Raw genomic sequence first — 17,239 nt, 5'->3', positions numbered from 1 at the left:
CCAAGGATTTTTTATCTGATGCCCCCACCAGCATCAGATTACAGTCAGCACTAAACTGTTCTCGTGTCCTGTTAGTAATTAAGCAAACACCATTACCTGGAGTGCAATCTATGCTTCCCCTTGCATGTCCCCTGCTGACAGTGCATTACTGCAACCCCCTTTGGTTTCTAAAAGAGAAATTAACAACTACCAGTAATTGGTTTGGTTATTGTAGCAAGTTTATTGGACATCAATGTTACATGGCCTGAAAGATGCATGTACTCAGACTGAGGCATGAAGCCCAGCTGAAGTGTCTCACTGAAACCCGTTTGTGACTGTGTTGGATTAGAGTAGAAAAATCTGCTCAAGAAATACTGAGCAAGAAAAAAACAAAAACAGCACGCATACAAAAAAACACTGCTTAAGAACACTGGACGCAATCAGGAGTGAAAAGGAACGGATTTGAGTAGTAGCTTGGTAGCTAAGGCATGGACATCAGTTCAGTATCAACATGTATTTACATCTATGTTTTTTCTCACGCTAGTAGCATTTTTACTAGATTACATTACAGCGTACAGGGGTTCCCATTATTTGGTCCAACCACTGTATTTGCATGAATCCAATACACCTTTTAGTGTCTTCAGCTCCCAGGGTATCCCCCTCAAAAAGCTTTTTTGTTTGTTTATAAAGCCTTCTGAGTAACTGGAAATCTATGACGATATTTACATCTGGATGATGAACAGTCACTACATGATCTAGTCAAAAACGGCAAAAACTCAGAAAAGGAACTAAATCCCATTTGGAAGCATCAGTTTGCAGCACCAGCTGCAGCTTCATCCTTCTGCCCTTCCTCTGATTCTTGTGCTGTCTTTTTGAAGAACCGTTCAGCTCGTAGCTCCTCAAAGCAGAACTCAGCAGCACCATTTAGCAGCAGCTCTTTACAGTACATGCTCTGCTCCTGTTGTTTTCCCGATTCTGCCTCCTTCTGCTGCTGCTGATGGTCCTGCAGCCTTTTGAGAGGAGTCTCCTCTCTGCCCGGCTTACGCGCTGACAAAACTGTGTTAACTGCTGGGTTGATCTTACATGGAGTCCTGAGGGAGGGACAGAACAATCCACTTACATTCAGCTTAGGAAGACACTAATCAACATGTGATGTGAATATAATATTTAGCAGATAAAGCAATGACATAAAATGTCAGAAAAAACTGGACCTTTTTCTGAGATATGCTACTAAAAATGTGAAGAATACCAGAAATACTTTTTTCCCCACAACTGCAAGTATATATGGTAGTCTATTCATGTCTGTAGGTGCAATCAGCCTCCAGAAAACTGCACCCAGACTGAACAAGCTAATGATTTGATAACTGAGATGACGGAGGATTTTTTTAAAAATTCATTTACTTGGGCTTTTCAATTAAATGTGCGTATACAGCCACAGATCTTGGTACTCAGGCATTTCTGTTGAACCTTTAATGCTCCTGCCTGTTGTCTCTTTGTCTGTTCCCCCCTGGTCAAAATAATGATTAAAATTAAAAATGAATGAATAAAAAAATGAAGGTTTTTATAGTAACTCACATTGTAGGAGGCTGATCCGACTCCTCCACAAACGGTTGGAAAGCGAGTTTGGGAGGCGGTGGCGCCATAACAGTATGTCCAAATTTGGACTTTTGGGGCATCTATGATGACATAAAAAGAAAGTTATGAATCAACTTTGCATAATGGCTTTCAACACACACAACAATGAGTCTGTTCTCCCATACCTTCACATCACACCATCGCTCAGGCTTCTGCTCATTCTCCTTCGCCCTAGATGTGGGAGGAGCCACCCAAGCTTCCAATCTAGGCTCCGATGGGCCTGCGCTCTGAGCCTTATTCTCGTCAAAGATGACCAACCGACTGTTACTGCCAAGAACAGGGGCGCCTTGTGACTTCAGGCCACCGGGAATACCTGAATACAAACTCATTATGTTTTTCCCAGTCTTAAAGTACTGTTATCATCAATTTAGTATTTTGAAACACATTTTATTTGTATATTCATGTGCTTACTTCTGATTCCGGCCCCTGTTCTGTTGATGGGGGCGACAGCCTTTTTCTTCCCTCTGTGTTTCAGATCAGCTAGAGAAACTCTCTCGAGTTGCTTAGGCTCATCATCACTGTCTTCCTCCTCCACATTCATCATCACCTGCCGGGAAACGCGTGCCTGCAGTGCCCTGCGAATATAAATACAGAAAAATGTGATCACTGTAACAACATAACAGAGATGTTCATTTATCAGAAACTATACTGGATGCCTCCATACTTGTGAAACTGTAGGAGTTTATCATGTGGGTCAGCACTCTTTCTGAACCCCTCTTGGTAGACCAAGTCTGCTTTGCGGAAATTGCCCTGATCCTCATACTCCTCTGACCAAGCAATGTAGAGGGAAGCTTGTGTTACTCCAATTCCCTGTGCTTGCATGTATCTGTAAATTTCCAAAGGCTCTTGGCAGTTCTTCGCCTGGTGACATGTAATGAAAAGTTATAAATGCAGCATTAGTTTGTCAAAGTAACAGAAATAGTCAGAGGTTATGCTTTTGCACTCACAAATTTGATCCAGAGGTCAACATAGCGGGGGTCATTGTGATAATGTTTCTCCTCTGTAAATCTGGTCACGACCCGTTCCAGCAGTGTGGTGAGGTTGCTCTCTTTTCCACCCTGGGGGAAGGTTTGTTCTGTCCACTTAATATACCTGGAAAAATAAAACCGTGTTAGGATTACAGGGAAATTTAAGAGCAATGTTTATGAGCACACTTGGCTATTGACATATTTCCCTTACCGATCCCAAACACTAAGTGGATCATCGCCCTCGTATGTGCGCAACTCGGACTCAAATGCCCTGCAGAAATAAATATACACAAGGTCTTTTTTCATCATATAAAAAAATGCATGGACAAAATGTACAACAGAAATCTCTGTCACCTAATTTAAGTTTAAAATAGCCATCCATACTGTCGCTGTTGGTTGATTGCAGAGGTGGGTCCATCTTGTTGTTGACTCAGCGCCTGATGTAAGGCCGATATGGCTCTTCCCCGCCTCAAAGGCTGGATGTTTTCTTTGCTGAGCTCCCATTCCACATCTCCTCCTTCTGCCATTTCTGAGACAGAAACTAGATACATACAGCAGGAGAATTAATTACTTGATATTTATCCCCGGCTGAATTTGTAATTAAGAATTAACCAGAACCCCAGAAAAAAAAAAAAGCTGCATGACAGTTTTAAATGGATTTGTTATTTGTTATTGAGTGAAATAAGTACTTGATCCCCTACAAACAGCCAGAAATCTGGCTCCCACTGATTGGAAAATTAAAAAAAAAAAATCAATCAATTACAGATACCCTTATCTCAACTTGTTATGTGTATAAAGCACACGTGCCCACAGAATCAGTCCTGGATCAAAACCATTATTTCGCCCTCTGTATACACATTTAATTCAGTTGCTTGGAGTTTTTAAGTTGTCCTATTTTTTAAATTTCTGATCTGTAATCTAACTTCAATAAGAAATCACCTTATAGGCAAATCAATAGAACAATAAAAATTAAACGTAACCCTTTAATGCCTCATATTTGACACAAGAATTTTTGAGACTACTACATCATCAGTGTGTTCCCCCCACAAACAAACAAAACGGCCCAGAGATGTGAAATTTATATTCTAGATTGTTGGTCAGAAAGACGCCATACTGTCACAAAATGAATAACGGAATAATTTTGAAGTTGTATAATGGTTTTAAAGGAAGATTTTCTGAGGTGACCTTCATAGTTTTATCTATGCTTTAAAAATTTACCACAATCCTGTTGTTTCTCATTTTTACCCAAGTTTGACTGGATAAGTCTTGACTCAGATCATAACTTGAGGGCTGTGCTGGGTGTGCCACTACATCATCCTTTTTATAACTCAAAAATGTTGCTAGAATGCAATCTTTTATCTTGGTGACCCTGACAAACCAATTCTATATACATAGCAGGCAGGACTACTTTAAGGCTCTGCTATCTAATCTACCTAAAATCTACTTGAGTTGATTCAGATCTCTGCTGCCAGACTTCTTACTACGACCAAAAGGAGAGAGTACATCACACCTGTTGACTTTAAAATCCTTTTATTTAAATCCTCTAGCTGTTGCAAAGTGCAAGACAAAACCTCTGGGGAGGTAGATTTTTCAGTGTTATGCTTCAAGCTGCTGGAACAGCCTGCCAGAGGACCTGGCTGTGTTGAAATCTTTAAACTTAACAGCCCCCTCCAAAGCCTGAGTGTGACTGAATATTCTTTACAGACAGCACTTGTTTTAATTTCATATAACTTCTTTGCTTTAAGTAATATGTAGTTTCATTCAGTTTTTATTTTATTTTTCACTGGTCAAGTCTGTTACTTTTTATTTCATTTGATGCACTTTTGTTGTAGTTGTATTTAATTTTAAATAACTTTTTTGATGTTCTGACTTTGTTATACACTAACGTGAAATGTGATATACACAAAGCTTATTATTATCTCTGTATAGCCAAAAGTAATATATTACCGGCACTGTCATTATAATAGTTTATTTCGGGCTTAATTAGCTCTTTTGTGTGAGAACTAAATAGCATGATGTCCAAGAGGCATACTGAACAAGTTTCAGGACAACATGAGCTAACGATGCACTTCAACAACAATACATTTTAAATAATTATGTGGTAAACTTCCATCGTATTACAAACCGTGTGACACGTACACAAAATAATGTTTAGCTATCAACACTCTCCCTGCGTTCCTGTTAACGTTAGGAAGTGCATGTGTTTGGAGCTAACACACTAGCTAGCGAACGATAGCTTTAGCCTGACCAACTTTAGCGTTTTTTCCATCGACGACAAATTTACATAACTGAATTAAAATAGACTTTCTACAAAATGTGCGTGTTCTATACCGCTTCCGAGCCTCCTTTATTTCTTTTCTAGGTGACAGCTCGAACTCCAACGTTGTCGCAGTAAAGCTGTTGAACGGTTGTGTCTGTATTTTGAACAAGAACCGCCAGAGATTTAGCAGGACTCTGATTGGACGGAAAACCGGAAAATGCGTTTACATTACGTCATACCTCCTCTTCCGCGTTGCTTCCTGTTTTGAATGAACACCTGAAAATAGTTGCTAGTAGCTAGCTGCCAAATTAATGCTCACGACTGAGTGTGTTTTCTTAGACATTTTAACCCACTGTAGCTGTATCGATAGCATTAACATCCCCCTACCCATGAGCCTCTGCATGTGTCGATATGGACAGTCGATGTTATTGTTGTGCATCCAAGTTTAGCCTCTTCAAGAAGGAGGTGAGTATTTCACGGCTAATGCTAACCACATAGACATACATAGAGGTACATTTTGAATAAAGTGATCTATTTACTGTTCGTCACAGCTGGGCTGTAAGAACTGCGGCCGCTCCTTCTGCTCCAGCTGCTTGACTTTCAGTGCTGTGGTGCCTCGCTGTGGCAACACCCAGCAGAAGGTCTGTAAACAGTGCCATGGTAATCTGACCAGGTAACGCTCAAACCCTGCAAGGAAGAAAAAAAACCCTAAAAGTAGTTTTGTTTGGGCTTTGGAGCTTCTCTCTCATTTTAATTTCTTTCTTTTTAGTGGGCCATCTTCAACCAGTGCTGGCAGATGGTCTCCTCCAGAAAACTATAAAAAGTCAGTGTATACGATCAAATAAGGGAATAACTTAAACTTTGGCAGCACAGCGGTTTCATAACATCTAAAGTACACGTGTCTTCCATTAGACGGGTCGCTGCACTTGAGGCCAAACAGCAAGGACAGCCAACACAGCCTGTGAGGACCAGCAAAGCAGGACATCCACCAACCAGCGGCCTGAGCAAAGAAGATCAGGCAATTGCTGAAAGGCTTCAAAAGCTCAAGGAGGACACAGCACCTAGTAATAAGATTTTTAGCAGCTCTCATTTTTATTTAATCCAGCAAGTGCAGTAATATTATAATATTTTCCAAAACAAGGTAAGGAGTAAGCTTTTTGCCTTCTCTTCAGGGTCTGTCCCCTCTGACAAAGAGCTCGAGTCCCGACTTGCTGCTCTGAAAGCTCCCAGCAAGCCAGTACCTTCTGCACAGGAGATGGAGGACCGTCTGGCCACTCTGCGGGGTCTCCCTCCACCATCTCAAGCTCCTCGACCTGTGAGCTGAATCTCTTCCTGCTTGTTTGTAACATCTTAGGCCTTACAGTACAGCTCAGTAGCTCAATAGCTTCAAATATTTATTTAGTGGGAACTCAATACTAAACAGTGTCCCTTAACTCCAAGTATATATGCTTGTCTATTCATGTCTGTAGGTGCATCAGCCTCCAGAAAACCGGACCCAGACTGAACAAGCCAATGATTTGATAAGTCAGATGACAGAGGAAGTTGCAATTGACAACCAACAATCAAATCCTGAATGCAGTAAGATATTGCGTTTCTCCCTGATTTTACCTGCCTTAAACCAATAAGTAATGAGTCAGTCATAACATTCATTCTTATATCGTAAAATTAATAAACAGGGACTGAACAACACTGTTATTAAATCTGAAGGTGTAGATGGCCGTATGAATGATCTCAATAAAGGTGAGGCAGGTACATTGGATGAGAATTTGGAAGAGAACCAGGATGCAGCCAAGCAGCTGGAGGCTGAGAAAGCCCATCTGCTCGAGGAAGCTATGGAGGAGCTGAGGAAAGAAAGTCACTCTCAGGATCAGATCCTGCACATGGCAAAGAGGCTGGCACAGCTGAAGGGGCAGGACCCGGACAAAGGTGAGTTATTCGAGCACCATTCACCTCACCTTATCTGTTATCCACGCACTAGTGTGTCATAAAATATGATAAGGACGTGCGTTGTAAATGCAGTTTCCATGACAGAAGTCCTAGCATGCTAGTGTATCATGCCCCATTTTCATTGTGATTCATTTATAGTTACTATGGAGGACTTCCAGCAACCTGACAGTGAAGAGGAGACTGAAGAAGAAGCTGTTATGAGAGTGTTAAAACAGGTGTGGCAAAAATAACCATGAGATGATAATGAACTATAAATAATTTGTTTCTGCGTACATCTTACACCCCTAAAGGTGCAAGTGAACTAATTCAGACCAGTGTGCCTAGCCACAAGGGGCTGCTATTTTGCCAGTTTAATCACTTCTTATTTTTTCTTGTATGCTTTCAGCTCTCAGAAGAAGCTACACTAGATGAAGCCAGTGGCTACAACATACCTTTAGAACAGAGTGGGCCAAGGAATAGGGAAAATAAAAAATCGTCCAAGAAACCGGTACAAAACCACGCTTGAATTATTTATTTATTTTAAAGCTACGTGAGTGCATAAAATTTAAATCCCGATCTGATTTTATTTTAAAGGCTCCGCCTCCGGCACCTAAGAGCAGGAACCTACCTGCTGCCGATGCACATCAGCCGTCAGACAGTGACGAAGAAGAGCTTCCGTGGTGCTGCATCTGTAACCAAGATGCCAGCCTTCGATGTCACACCTGTGATGGAGATCTGTACTGCAACCGCTGCTTCAGGTAATATGAAATGCATTAATTATAGAAAGAAAGAAAAAAAAGCCTAACTTTAGACTCATGATAGACTTTTGCATGGAAGCCTTGACTGCACACAAAAAAACAAGATCTCTGTGATTTGGAATGCATACCATGACCCAGATAAATTGCAGGCAAGCTGCTGCCCTACTGTTAAGCAGCATGAATATAAAGTATTTAGTCTGATGAATTATCAATCCATGCTTCATTATGTCCCCAGGGAAGGCCATGATAAATATGATAGGAAGGAGCATCGCACCACTAACTACACTGCGCCAAAGAAGAAGAGGGAGACATGATAGTGAAGCTAAGCTGCAGGTGATTGGTAGAGTTAGGCCAGCCATCACACTTAGACTTGTTCATTAGCCTTAAGTGACTTACTATTGTTAGAAAACAGTCTCTCTAATCATCTAAAACAAGCCACAAACCATCAGAACTCCTCAACATATTTTATTCAGTAAATGCTAAGGCTGAACTAATTGAATGAAGCATAATAAGAAACCACTGGTAATATTTCTTGCAAAGCACGGGTTAGATAAGGACCATAAACACAATGTAAATGCATTATAATATGTATAATATCTTAAATATAGTTTATTTTTTGTGGAATGTATAAAAATAGACGTATGTAATATTTGTGAAGGTATTGCAGCAAACCTGCACGGCCGCTTCACATAGGAATCCCAAAAATTCATATGGTTGATCTGAATAAGAAGTATTGGGTTTATTTTTATTGTGACTTGTCCTACTTCCTAATGGCAACAAAGGCTTATTTAAAGTGCTCTTTTGCACTTGTCATCATATGATGATTTCCAAGTTTTTATAACCCATACAGAAAGCAGACACGTCGTGAGCTCATCTGGGATGATGTACAATCCCAGACTGCTGTCAGCTCTGCACCGAAGAAGCACAGAGGAGTCAGTATAAAAGGATTACTAAGGGCTTTGTTTTCTTTTGGCAGTCACTGCAGTCGCTCTTGTAATCTGTGTTCGGCTGTGTGTGTAATTTCGTTATAAATAAAGGATAAGTGTTAGCAACTATGTCACGTCGTTGAGAGCATGCAGCATACCTTAGTCTTAATTTAAACATTAAAGCCTTATTTTTTTTCCTTTTTAGATCCAACGTATTATTACTTGATAAAAATATCTCAGTCTGTCAGGCCTTGTAAGGAGTGCAGTTCTTATAGTATACATGCCTTTGTCAGAGAAGTTGAGGAGAACCATATAAATTTCTATAGTGGAGACCTCACCCGAAAGACCCTCTGTGTTTGACAGAGAGAAGGCCAGAGTGCAGGCTCATCAGCGTGCATTACTGTCTGGCTGAGGAGAAACCATAATTACACTCTTCTCTTGGGGTTTGCTCCATTAAGGTTCATATGGAAAGTGTTACTGTGCCTTTTCTGGCCGTGTCATACACATACCCCAGACAGGAAATGGACGAGGATAATGGATGCATACTTAATGGAACATCTTGTTGCTGATCTCCGTGTGTTTACACCTACTCTTGACATGTCAAAGTTTCCTTTGTTTCCATCAATCTGTTGAAAATGCCTGAAAACACTACTTTATGTTTTGGGAATAAAATGCTGACTGCCGTTCTGTAGGAAAGTTGTCTGTAGACAGTAGGGCAAAATCATTATCTGTGTTTCTGAGCAGTTATGAGCTCAGGGTAGTTTAACTGGTACTGTAAACCAATTAGTGTAATGTACACGCCACTATTTATTTGAATGAGTGGAAATGATAATACCTGATGAAGCATATTGGTGTATCACTTTGTTAAAAATCAGATGTGAGCATTGTCTTGAAAATGTTGAAATGTTTTTATTTTCTTTTTTTACATTTTGACAACACTGTTATCTGAACAAAAATATTTATGTACATAAATAAGCAACTAAAAATGTACAGTCATACACAAAAAACAGTCCGTCTGAGTAATAGTCAGTACAGCTTGTATCACGTGTACGTTATTGGTATGGTATTGGGAAACAAAATGTTGAAGCAGTCTATAAATGAATTTGAAATAACAACATTAAAAAAAAAAATCAATTCAAAGCCCCACAGCTCTGGTGTTACATTGATGATGACCCAGCAGGAGGAGGAAGAGGAGGCAGGGGGCAGGAATATAGTCCCTCTGATCCACACCTACAGGCATCCAAATGGTTAATGCGTGGGGGGACGGGAAGATGAGCGGCTCCACATTGTCTCCATTCTTAATTTGACCTACAATTATTTCTTCAGTGGACCTGACATTTTACGTAGACCCTTTATCCTGTAGAGCAGCCCGTTGATAAAATCCTGTGGAGAAGATGGGGAAATTTTATTTAATTTTTTATGTAACTTTAAAACAATAATAAGTAGACTTATTATTTCAGTCCTCTTTTCTAAGTTTTTGTCTCACCTCTTTTGGCTTCCCGCATTCTTGCAACAACTCCTAGTGAACAAACAGAAAGAGGTATACACTTTTCCATTGTTTTTTCTTTGAATACATTGCACAACAGGATTTCATTATGAGTCAGTTTCTTCTTAAGGACAACCAAATACAAATATGTACATTAGTGCTGTCAGCGAGGGGCTTCACTGCCGTGCTGCCCTCACATGGGGCGATCCGGAGATTTGCCGCGTTAATGCTGTTATGGCGCTAACGTCATTTTAACGAGATTAACGCTGACAGCACTAATATACATATGTAATTTAGGGGAACTAGTTGCAGATACACTCAACAATAATAAATGACTGACAAGTCATTAACAAGCAATTGGGATGTTTAATCAGATCAGTATTTAGGCTATTCTACAGAATCCTACCTCCAGCCGGGTTCTTTGCCCCTCATCCGACAGCTCCAGGAGCTCGTCTATGTCGATTTCTAACTCTGGGATCTCTTCTTCCTGTGAGAGTGGAGAGGAATAAAAGTTAAAGACCATATTCATTGAGACTTGTGTTTCTGCATGCCTCACAAACTCCTACAAATTGGCTTGTATAATGTGGGCTTCTTGGCTTTTTATCCCTCCTCATCTTTCCAGCCAACTAAGCGTAGTCATTCAGACAGAAGACTAAGGCTTATGTTTTCAGTTCAATTCCATTTTAGTTATATAGAGCCAAATAACAACGAAAATCGCATCAAGGCACTTTAGAGAGAAAACCAATCAGATATTCCAACCCGATGAGCAAGCACTTGGTGACAGTGGGAAAGAAAAACTCCCTTTTTACAGGAAGAAACCTCTGGCAGAACCAGGCTCAGGAATGGGCAGCCATCTGACGACTGGTTGGGGGTGAGGGGAGGAACATGGGACAAATTTATTAGTTAGTTATCTTGGTGTGGGTTTACTGTAGAGGATAAAAACATTTTATACAAAACAAAATAAAAAATTGATTGACTTGATGGGAAAAGCTGCAGTGGGCTGATGGATGAAGACAGAAAGGCTGTATGAGGATTCAGGATTCAGATTTTATGGATGGTTTAGCCAGCTGGCATTCCCAGCTCCGCCACTTTTTTTTTACATATTAATCTCTGATGCACGTCACATGTTTTTAATACTGCACACCTGGAAAACAAAAAACAACACAAACCCACGAGCGCTCCCAACTGCAATGTAACGACCTATAGATTGCATCATTTTTAAAGATTAGCAGCAATTATATGTGAAGACTGTAAAACATAACACACTCCACTCTCAAGGCCAAATATAGCAAAGCAATCACTTCATGTAACAAGCTCTGAACACCTTTCAGGGAGAATGAGGAGTGCTCACTGGAGGAACTCGAAGATATCTGGAGTCAGCAGGTGCACGCTCATATTTGACGAGTGTGGTCTCTTTTTTTTATTAGGAGGAATATTTTCTGGTTTGAGAGCTTTCATGACATGAAAGGACGGGGCTCACACAGCTTTCTAGATGTGGAGAGAGAGCTAATCAATGCGGAAGTGCTGAGTGGCAGAATAGATGGGCCCCCGTGCCTGCCTCTAATTGACACACACTGCCAATTTGGACCCTGTGTAATTCTGCTGATGTCTGCAGGATAAATGCAGTGCTGAAGGGTTTTTTTTTTTATTATTATTATATCTAAGCTGTGCATTTATGGACTTTGCTTTACCAACTGTACTGCAGTTGGTCTTTTTGTACTTGACCTGGTTCAAAAGTGCTGATAGTGTAATCCTGAAAAACTTCAACGAAGCATCTTAATGACTAAAAGAAAAAAGCAGTGAATACTTATTATATTTATTATTATACTTGTATTTATTAAAATGGATTGGGGTTTGGGGTTTTGTAGAATTGTGTTCAGTATGCATTCCAAACAGTGCTAAGATTACCTATGACATGACTGAAGAGGTTTAATTTTCACCATTTGGAGCCATTCAGTGGCTCTACTATAATTGTATGAGAATAGAAACGTGTATAAGTTTACTTCATGTCCAGTAAAAAGGAAACCTGGAGCTCTCATGTACTTATACTGCTCTTAAACTTCCTCAGTCTGCCTCTGAAAGTGAGGCAATGCAGAGCACTGCTGAATATCAATGAGCGACGCTTCCCCTTGCTGGGAGGAACACATGCGTTTATCACGAAGACTCACAATCTGATCCTCATTCTAACTTCCCAGTATTTCTCGCCGGGATTTACCTTCATTGTGAGAGGGAAAGGGCCTTTTAATGAGGCCTCTGGGTGGAAACCATCTCAGCAGCACTTTTTGAAGTTAAAAAGCAATATACTAAAGCTAAAACCAATGTTGGCACTAATGCTGAAATTCATGAATATCAAAGTGGCTCTCAGAGGACTGAAGCTTCAGATGGTAGTAGTGCAAATATGTTGCGAAGACAAGACGACTTCCACCGGAATTTTACAATTTTTACATTTCACCATTATCGGGAGTTGACCTAAAACTCTCTCAGCAAGCACTCCTGAGCTGCAGTGATGGGAAACTGTCCACATATAGAACAGTAGCTACTATGTGCAGAGTGTTTGCCATTAGTTTTGCCTTAGGATGTGATATTCTCACTGCTTAAATCAAGAGAGGGTGTCTGAGCCAATAAAATTGTTGTGTAATGTGTTGACATTTGATATCCCAAGGGAATAATGACTTTGGTGACCTTTGACCTGTTAACTGAGCAATCAATATCACTCCTTGACATTTATTAAGTACCAGATAGGAAATTCAAGCTATGTCTGATTTTTTATTCAGCTTCAATTTGGATATTTACTGATATTAAGAAGAGCATTACCACTTTTGCATAGCTCTAATAATCAGCTGGTGAATAATAAGCAAACTAAACTTTGCTTATTGCTGTGACCACTGAACACTTAGATTTGATGATGCTGTATTATTCTTTGCTAAGCAGCAGCAGGGATTAGACAGGAAGGGTTTGCTATTTTCACTAACACTTCACTATTGTGGGCATGAGCAGCTAACAACACGACAGGCTTTTTCTTTTTTTTCTTTCTTTATTATTATAACAGGTTTAGTTGAACTTCCTGTAATTTCATAACACAGTCAGTAACACGGTTCACTAGCCTTTCCTTATAACAAGATATTAACAAACATTAACATCAAACGCTCATCATGGTGTTTGTTATTACACAGGAAGCCATGCCCAGGAAAACGTGTCTTGTTTCGAGAAGATGCCGGCACATGTTAACTTATCATCCCCTTCCCTTTTCCTGCCAGAAGCACGAGCTGTCCACATCTCAAAATATTCATTAACTTCAGCGAGTGAGTCACGGCAGAGTTGCAAGAGAAAAAAGGGAGCCATATCCTGTTGTCTAATTACATACAAATCTGAGCAATTTTTTAAACAAGAATCAGCTGAACTTCATAGGATTCATCCCAGTCTGCATAAAAGTCTCAAACAAATTACTGTCTCTCGGTGGAAATTTCTGCAGTCTGCACATTTAAAAAAACAAGTTTTCACTAAAGAAGACTGACACTGAGTGGGGAAAATAGAAGTGGGGTCTGTCTAAATCGAAGCATGCAGACTGAGAGGTTGCGTTGCCTATTTTAGAATTCTTTACTTAGTATATAGTTTGTATAGTATAGTTTGAAAAGGTGTGAATTCTGCAAACGGAAGCCGCCACACCAGACTGAGGCAGTGCTTTCTATGAATTAGAGATGTGTCTAAATAATTCAGGCGGTGACACAGGGGACTGACGGTAAATGCTTCCACGCGGAAGACTCAGAGAACCAACAAAGGAACCTTCCCCTGAGCCCATGCAAAATTCATTACACTGGCCTGTGCACGTGGACAAGAGCAAATAATCCCACATGAGGACCTGATGCAAATATTCAGGCTATCCAAACTGGAAAGTTGAGCCTTAATTTCCATATGTAAAGAATGTAGGTTTGTCTTAAGGAAATTGTAAAGACAAGGTACTTGAAGTCAGTGGTAGCAGGTATTATTGTAAACCCATCAAAGAAATGCATTGTGTTATTGCTCTGTTGTCAGTTATACCGAGAATCCGTCCGTCCTGCGGCAGGGCGAACATCTGCTATCTGTGCTGTACATGTGCTGCACATTTACACTTATGTTAGATCACGTTAGAACCAGAACGAAAAAGCAGAAGTACTAAAATAATTGTATGTTTCTGGGACAAGATCAAAAGAGTAGACAGAGACAAGACTTTGGATCTGTTTTTGTCTACGTGTCCCAGTTTCAACTAATGTGATTTATTCTGCCCTCAGCATCGCAAGCATATTAACATATATTACCAAGAGGCTCACAAAACAAGTATCCTGAGGAGGAAAACACTTAAGTACCCTGAGTTGTGACTCAAATGGTTTAACTTTAAGGCAGCCAGGCTTAACCCTGGTTTAGATAAAGACGTTATCTAATCATGTTCAGATTTTCTCCACAGAACTTCCCTGTCCGCAGGCAGCCATAGATCTGCCCACCTGCTCGTGCTCTGCAGTGTTACTATATTCAATTCAAAATCTCCAGCAAAACCAGACTCAGAAAGACACAGCCAGGACAGGACAAAATGTGTATAAACACAAATAAAGAGTGAAGAAGAAACACTCACAGTGTAACTAACAGAGGATTCAGGGTCATCAGATTCAGCCCTAACTATTATGCATTGCTTTATGCAACATGAAAAGGGTTTATTGATCATGTAAAGGGATGCCAGGCAGAGAGGTGGCTCTAGACCATCTTAAAGTGAGGAGAGCCTCCGTGTGGTTTGAGAGAAATGAGAAACACTTTGTCTCTGAGTTCTCCGGCACGAAACTGAGGCTGCGTTGTCATCTGATCCACGTCGTCACTGGAAAGCTCGCCCTCCTTTAACAGGCACCCTTAATTCCAACGTGCCACACCGCCTCGTGTAGGCGACGAGACATCTGTTGCCATGGTTTCCCCTTAGTGAACGCCAAGCAAATCAATATGGAGCCTCTGACATAATTGGATTGCATCCCACCGTGCAGGAGGGAAGATATGAAGGATGTTGTTGTTGGTAGAGTCCTCGCTGTATTAAAACGAAGCCGTCTTCAGAGCATGGAATAAATTCGCTATGGAAGTAATAGTAATGCTTTTCCATGATGTAACTCTTTAACCATCACATGTCCTGTGGTAATACAAACTGCATATCTTTTGTTTTTTCCAATGCCTGCTGCATGTTAATTTCTATATCGAAACCATCATCGTTAATCATTTCCTTATATGTGAGCAATCAAACTATGTACTGTATTTTCGATTACATAGTTACTGAGTGACTGGGTGAATCTGTCACAAGACATGCAGACGTTGGATTGTGACATAATTGTTTTGGTGCACTGACTCACTGTTACTGTTGCTTGCCTCACTGTACAACTTTGTTATGTGCAAGGACATCATCTAAACGCCTCGTATCTTAATGTAGCCACATGGCGACCACATATGCTTAAAGAGACCGAGGTGTGTAATTGTGGTCGTGCTTACTAGTCACGTCCCCTCTCTGCAAAATCATTCGATCTCTTAGTGCAGAACACCACACAGCTGGCACCTCAGTCATTTTGATGACATGCGAGGGTTTCTGTACCAGAAAGAACAGCCGTGAAACACAGCTACTTTCCTACCACCCACTCCCCTATGAGGTTCTTGTCATTTCTATTACAAGCACCCTTTTTGAGCGGCTCGGTGCCTCTCCCCTTACTTGCTCCCCTCTCCTCCTCTTTGGCCACCCCCGGCACAGCGTGCTTCTGAGTGAGTGTCTGTGTGAGCCAGCCCCGTCCTACCTCACAGTCAAACAGCAGGTGCAGCTGCCCGTCGATCCACTCCTCGATATCCAGCCTCTTCTGCAGGTCCTTGCGGTTGTATTTGACTGTCAGCTTGCCAAGTTTGCGGTGCGCCGGCTCCTCTGCTTTGTCTGTTGCCTGGAACATCACCCTGGACTGGGTGCTAGGGTCTGACGCCATGGCTGCCACGGCCTCAGGAGATCCGTGGAAACGCACCGAGCTGGAACACAGACAGACCTACAGGCACGCTGGACTTGCAGGCTCTGAATCCCCTGCTCTGTCTCTGCTTTTCTTTTAGTGATACGCTGCTCCCACACGTATCTCCTGTGTTTCCTTTTATCTTTGTGGAGTGCTCGTGCTCTCCCTTCTCCTTAGCACTGCCTCTGGTTCCCTGCTTGTCCTCACCCCCCGACCCCCCTTCTCTCTCTCTCTCTCTCTAAAGCTCACTGTCTTGCTCTCCTTCTCTCCTCCTCTTGCAACACCCACTGGCTGCACTATCAGTAGAATGGTAATGAGATATGGCTCCGAGCTTGCCTCTGCATGTGTGTATGTGCACACACTTTACAGGGTGTGTGTTTGCGTTTTGCTCTCTTTGTCTGTCTTATATCAGGAAGGGGTGGGTGGGGAAAGGTGGTTGGGGGGAGGCAGTGTTCATAGGTCAATTACAGCAATAAAAAGAGGAGAATGGGTGAAAGGGCAACTGCCTTCAATCAAGTTAGGATAATAACTCTGGGTGAAAATATCCCAGCATATCCTTTTGCACTTTTGATCTTTCCCCTCTGATCATTGCACGTCTTGCCAATCCTGTCATTACTGGCACACCACTCGTGTTCTTTTTTATTGTTTCCCCCCTCAGTAAAAGTACCTTAAGTATTTATAAGTTGACAGACTCAAATGGGTTTGCCATCCTTGATGCTTCTTAAGTTCACAAACACTTCTAACTATAGCTGGGTCCCCCCCAACCTGACAGGTGATCCAGGGTTCCTCTAGTATGGTAGCTGCTTAGTCCTTTATAATGGGTATTATCAGGTGTGCGTTTAATAAGCCTTGAAGTCCAATTGGCATCCTCAGTTACGCACAGGTAAATAATGAATGAAGCAGCGGCAGCAGCAGTGTTTATGACTCTTTAGAAGTCAAACGACAAAAGTCTGAAAGCATCAGTGTTCCAAAGTCAAACAGCAGCACTCCACCCCACAGGTCAAAAAAATTCATAGTAGTGGACACCTATGCCAGATTATTACAGCTGAGACAAGAGAGGCAACAGGCTGCAGAGTTTCCACAGATCGTATTACGATATGAATAATGGGGTTCAGCTTTTTTGGCTTTTGGCAGGGACTATCCATCAGGCATGCCTGCAAGTGTTCACCCACTGATGCACCGTCTGTTACAAACACTGAATTATTGAGTGCCTCGAGCAGCTCACCTTTCCAAGCAAACAAATTCATCCATCCCATCTTATGGCTACTTGGTTCTGCTCTATTGGGTTGTCTAAAAAAAGGCTAGGCCTTC

General features: G+C 41.3%; 3 protein-coding genes across 4 annotated transcripts; 1 reads left to right on the top strand and 2 right to left on the bottom strand.

Moving 5' to 3' along the window:
* Positions 1–196: 196 nt before the first annotated feature.
* On the bottom strand, positions 197–5,032 carry bub1bb (BUB1 mitotic checkpoint serine/threonine kinase Bb). Its single transcript, XM_040042216.1, has 9 exons — positions 4,914–5,032; positions 2,967–3,123; positions 2,794–2,853; positions 2,562–2,706; positions 2,279–2,475; positions 2,026–2,189; positions 1,740–1,927; positions 1,555–1,655; positions 197–1,070 (listed from the first exon to the last, which is right to left on the bottom strand). Exons 2-9 carry the CDS (start codon positions 3,107–3,109, stop codon positions 788–790), a joined length of 1,281 nt encoding a protein of 426 aa, XP_039898150.1. The 5' UTR covers positions 3,110–3,123; positions 4,914–5,032; the 3' UTR covers positions 197–787.
* Positions 5,033–5,098: 66 nt separating this feature from the next.
* Positions 5,099–9,615, top strand: zfyve19 (zinc finger, FYVE domain containing 19). Of its 2 annotated transcripts, XM_040042219.1 has the most exons (12): positions 5,099–5,307; positions 5,394–5,515; positions 5,612–5,665; positions 5,755–5,906; positions 6,015–6,157; positions 6,312–6,420; positions 6,550–6,768; positions 6,928–7,004; positions 7,175–7,276; positions 7,363–7,526; positions 7,762–7,859; positions 8,377–9,615. In XM_040042219.1, the coding sequence occupies exons 1-11, from the start codon at positions 5,254–5,256 to the stop codon at positions 7,838–7,840; spliced, it is 1,275 nt and encodes a 424-aa protein (XP_039898153.1). In that variant the 5' UTR covers positions 5,099–5,253; the 3' UTR covers positions 7,841–7,859; positions 8,377–9,615. The 2 variants fall into 2 exon arrangements, with proteins under 2 accessions (XP_039898153.1, XP_039898152.1); XM_040042218.1 differs by having other exon boundaries at positions 7,762–9,615.
* Positions 9,346–16,312, bottom strand: ppp1r14d (protein phosphatase 1 regulatory inhibitor subunit 14D). Its single transcript, XM_040042220.1, has 4 exons — positions 15,731–16,312; positions 10,345–10,425; positions 9,939–9,971; positions 9,346–9,835 (listed from the first exon to the last, which is right to left on the bottom strand). The coding sequence occupies exons 1-4, from the start codon at positions 15,908–15,910 to the stop codon at positions 9,767–9,769; spliced, it is 363 nt and encodes a 120-aa protein (XP_039898154.1). The 5' UTR covers positions 15,911–16,312; the 3' UTR covers positions 9,346–9,766.
* Between the last annotated feature and the right edge of the window lie 927 nt (positions 16,313–17,239).

Source organism: Simochromis diagramma, unplaced genomic scaffold (assembly GCF_900408965.1).
Source record: "Simochromis diagramma unplaced genomic scaffold, fSimDia1.1 OVJJ01000304.1, whole genome shotgun sequence".
In the NCBI taxonomy this organism is placed as follows: Eukaryota; Metazoa; Chordata; class Actinopteri; order Cichliformes; family Cichlidae; genus Simochromis; species Simochromis diagramma.
Note: the sequence above shows the minus strand (reverse complement) of the source record. Positions and strands in the feature narration are given on the sequence as shown.

Excerpts from the sequence above, each read along its gene's own strand:
- bub1bb (XM_040042216.1), bottom strand. The coding sequence starts at position 3,109 with ATGGCAGAAGGAGGAGATGTGGAATGGGAGCTCAGCAAAGAAAACATC. Across the intron at positions 1,928-2,025 it reads AACAGGGGCCGGAATCAGAA|GTATTCCCGGTGGCCTGAAG; the intron begins GTAAGCACATGA and ends GTTTGTATTCAG. Across the intron at positions 1,656-1,739 it reads AGCGATGGTGTGATGTGAAG|ATGCCCCAAAAGTCCAAATT; the intron begins GTATGGGAGAAC and ends ATGTCATCATAG.
- zfyve19 (XM_040042219.1), top strand. The coding sequence starts at position 5,254 with ATGGACAGTCGATGTTATTGTTGTGCATCCAAGTTTAGCCTCTTCAAG. Across the intron at positions 5,516-5,611 it reads TGCCATGGTAATCTGACCAG|TGGGCCATCTTCAACCAGTG; the intron begins GTAACGCTCAAA and ends CTTTCTTTTTAG. Across the intron at positions 6,421-6,549 it reads ACAATCAAATCCTGAATGCA|GTGTAGATGGCCGTATGAAT; the intron begins GTAAGATATTGC and ends TTAAATCTGAAG.
- ppp1r14d (XM_040042220.1), bottom strand. The coding sequence starts at position 15,910 with ATGGCGTCAGACCCTAGCACCCAGTCCAGGGTGATGTTCCAGGCAACA. Across the intron at positions 9,972-10,344 it reads GGCAAAGAACCCGGCTGGAG|GAGTTGTTGCAAGAATGCGG; the intron begins GTAGGATTCTGT and ends TTTGTTCACTAG. Across the intron at positions 9,836-9,938 it reads AATGCGGGAAGCCAAAAGAG|GATTTTATCAACGGGCTGCT; the intron begins GTGAGACAAAAA and ends TCTTCTCCACAG.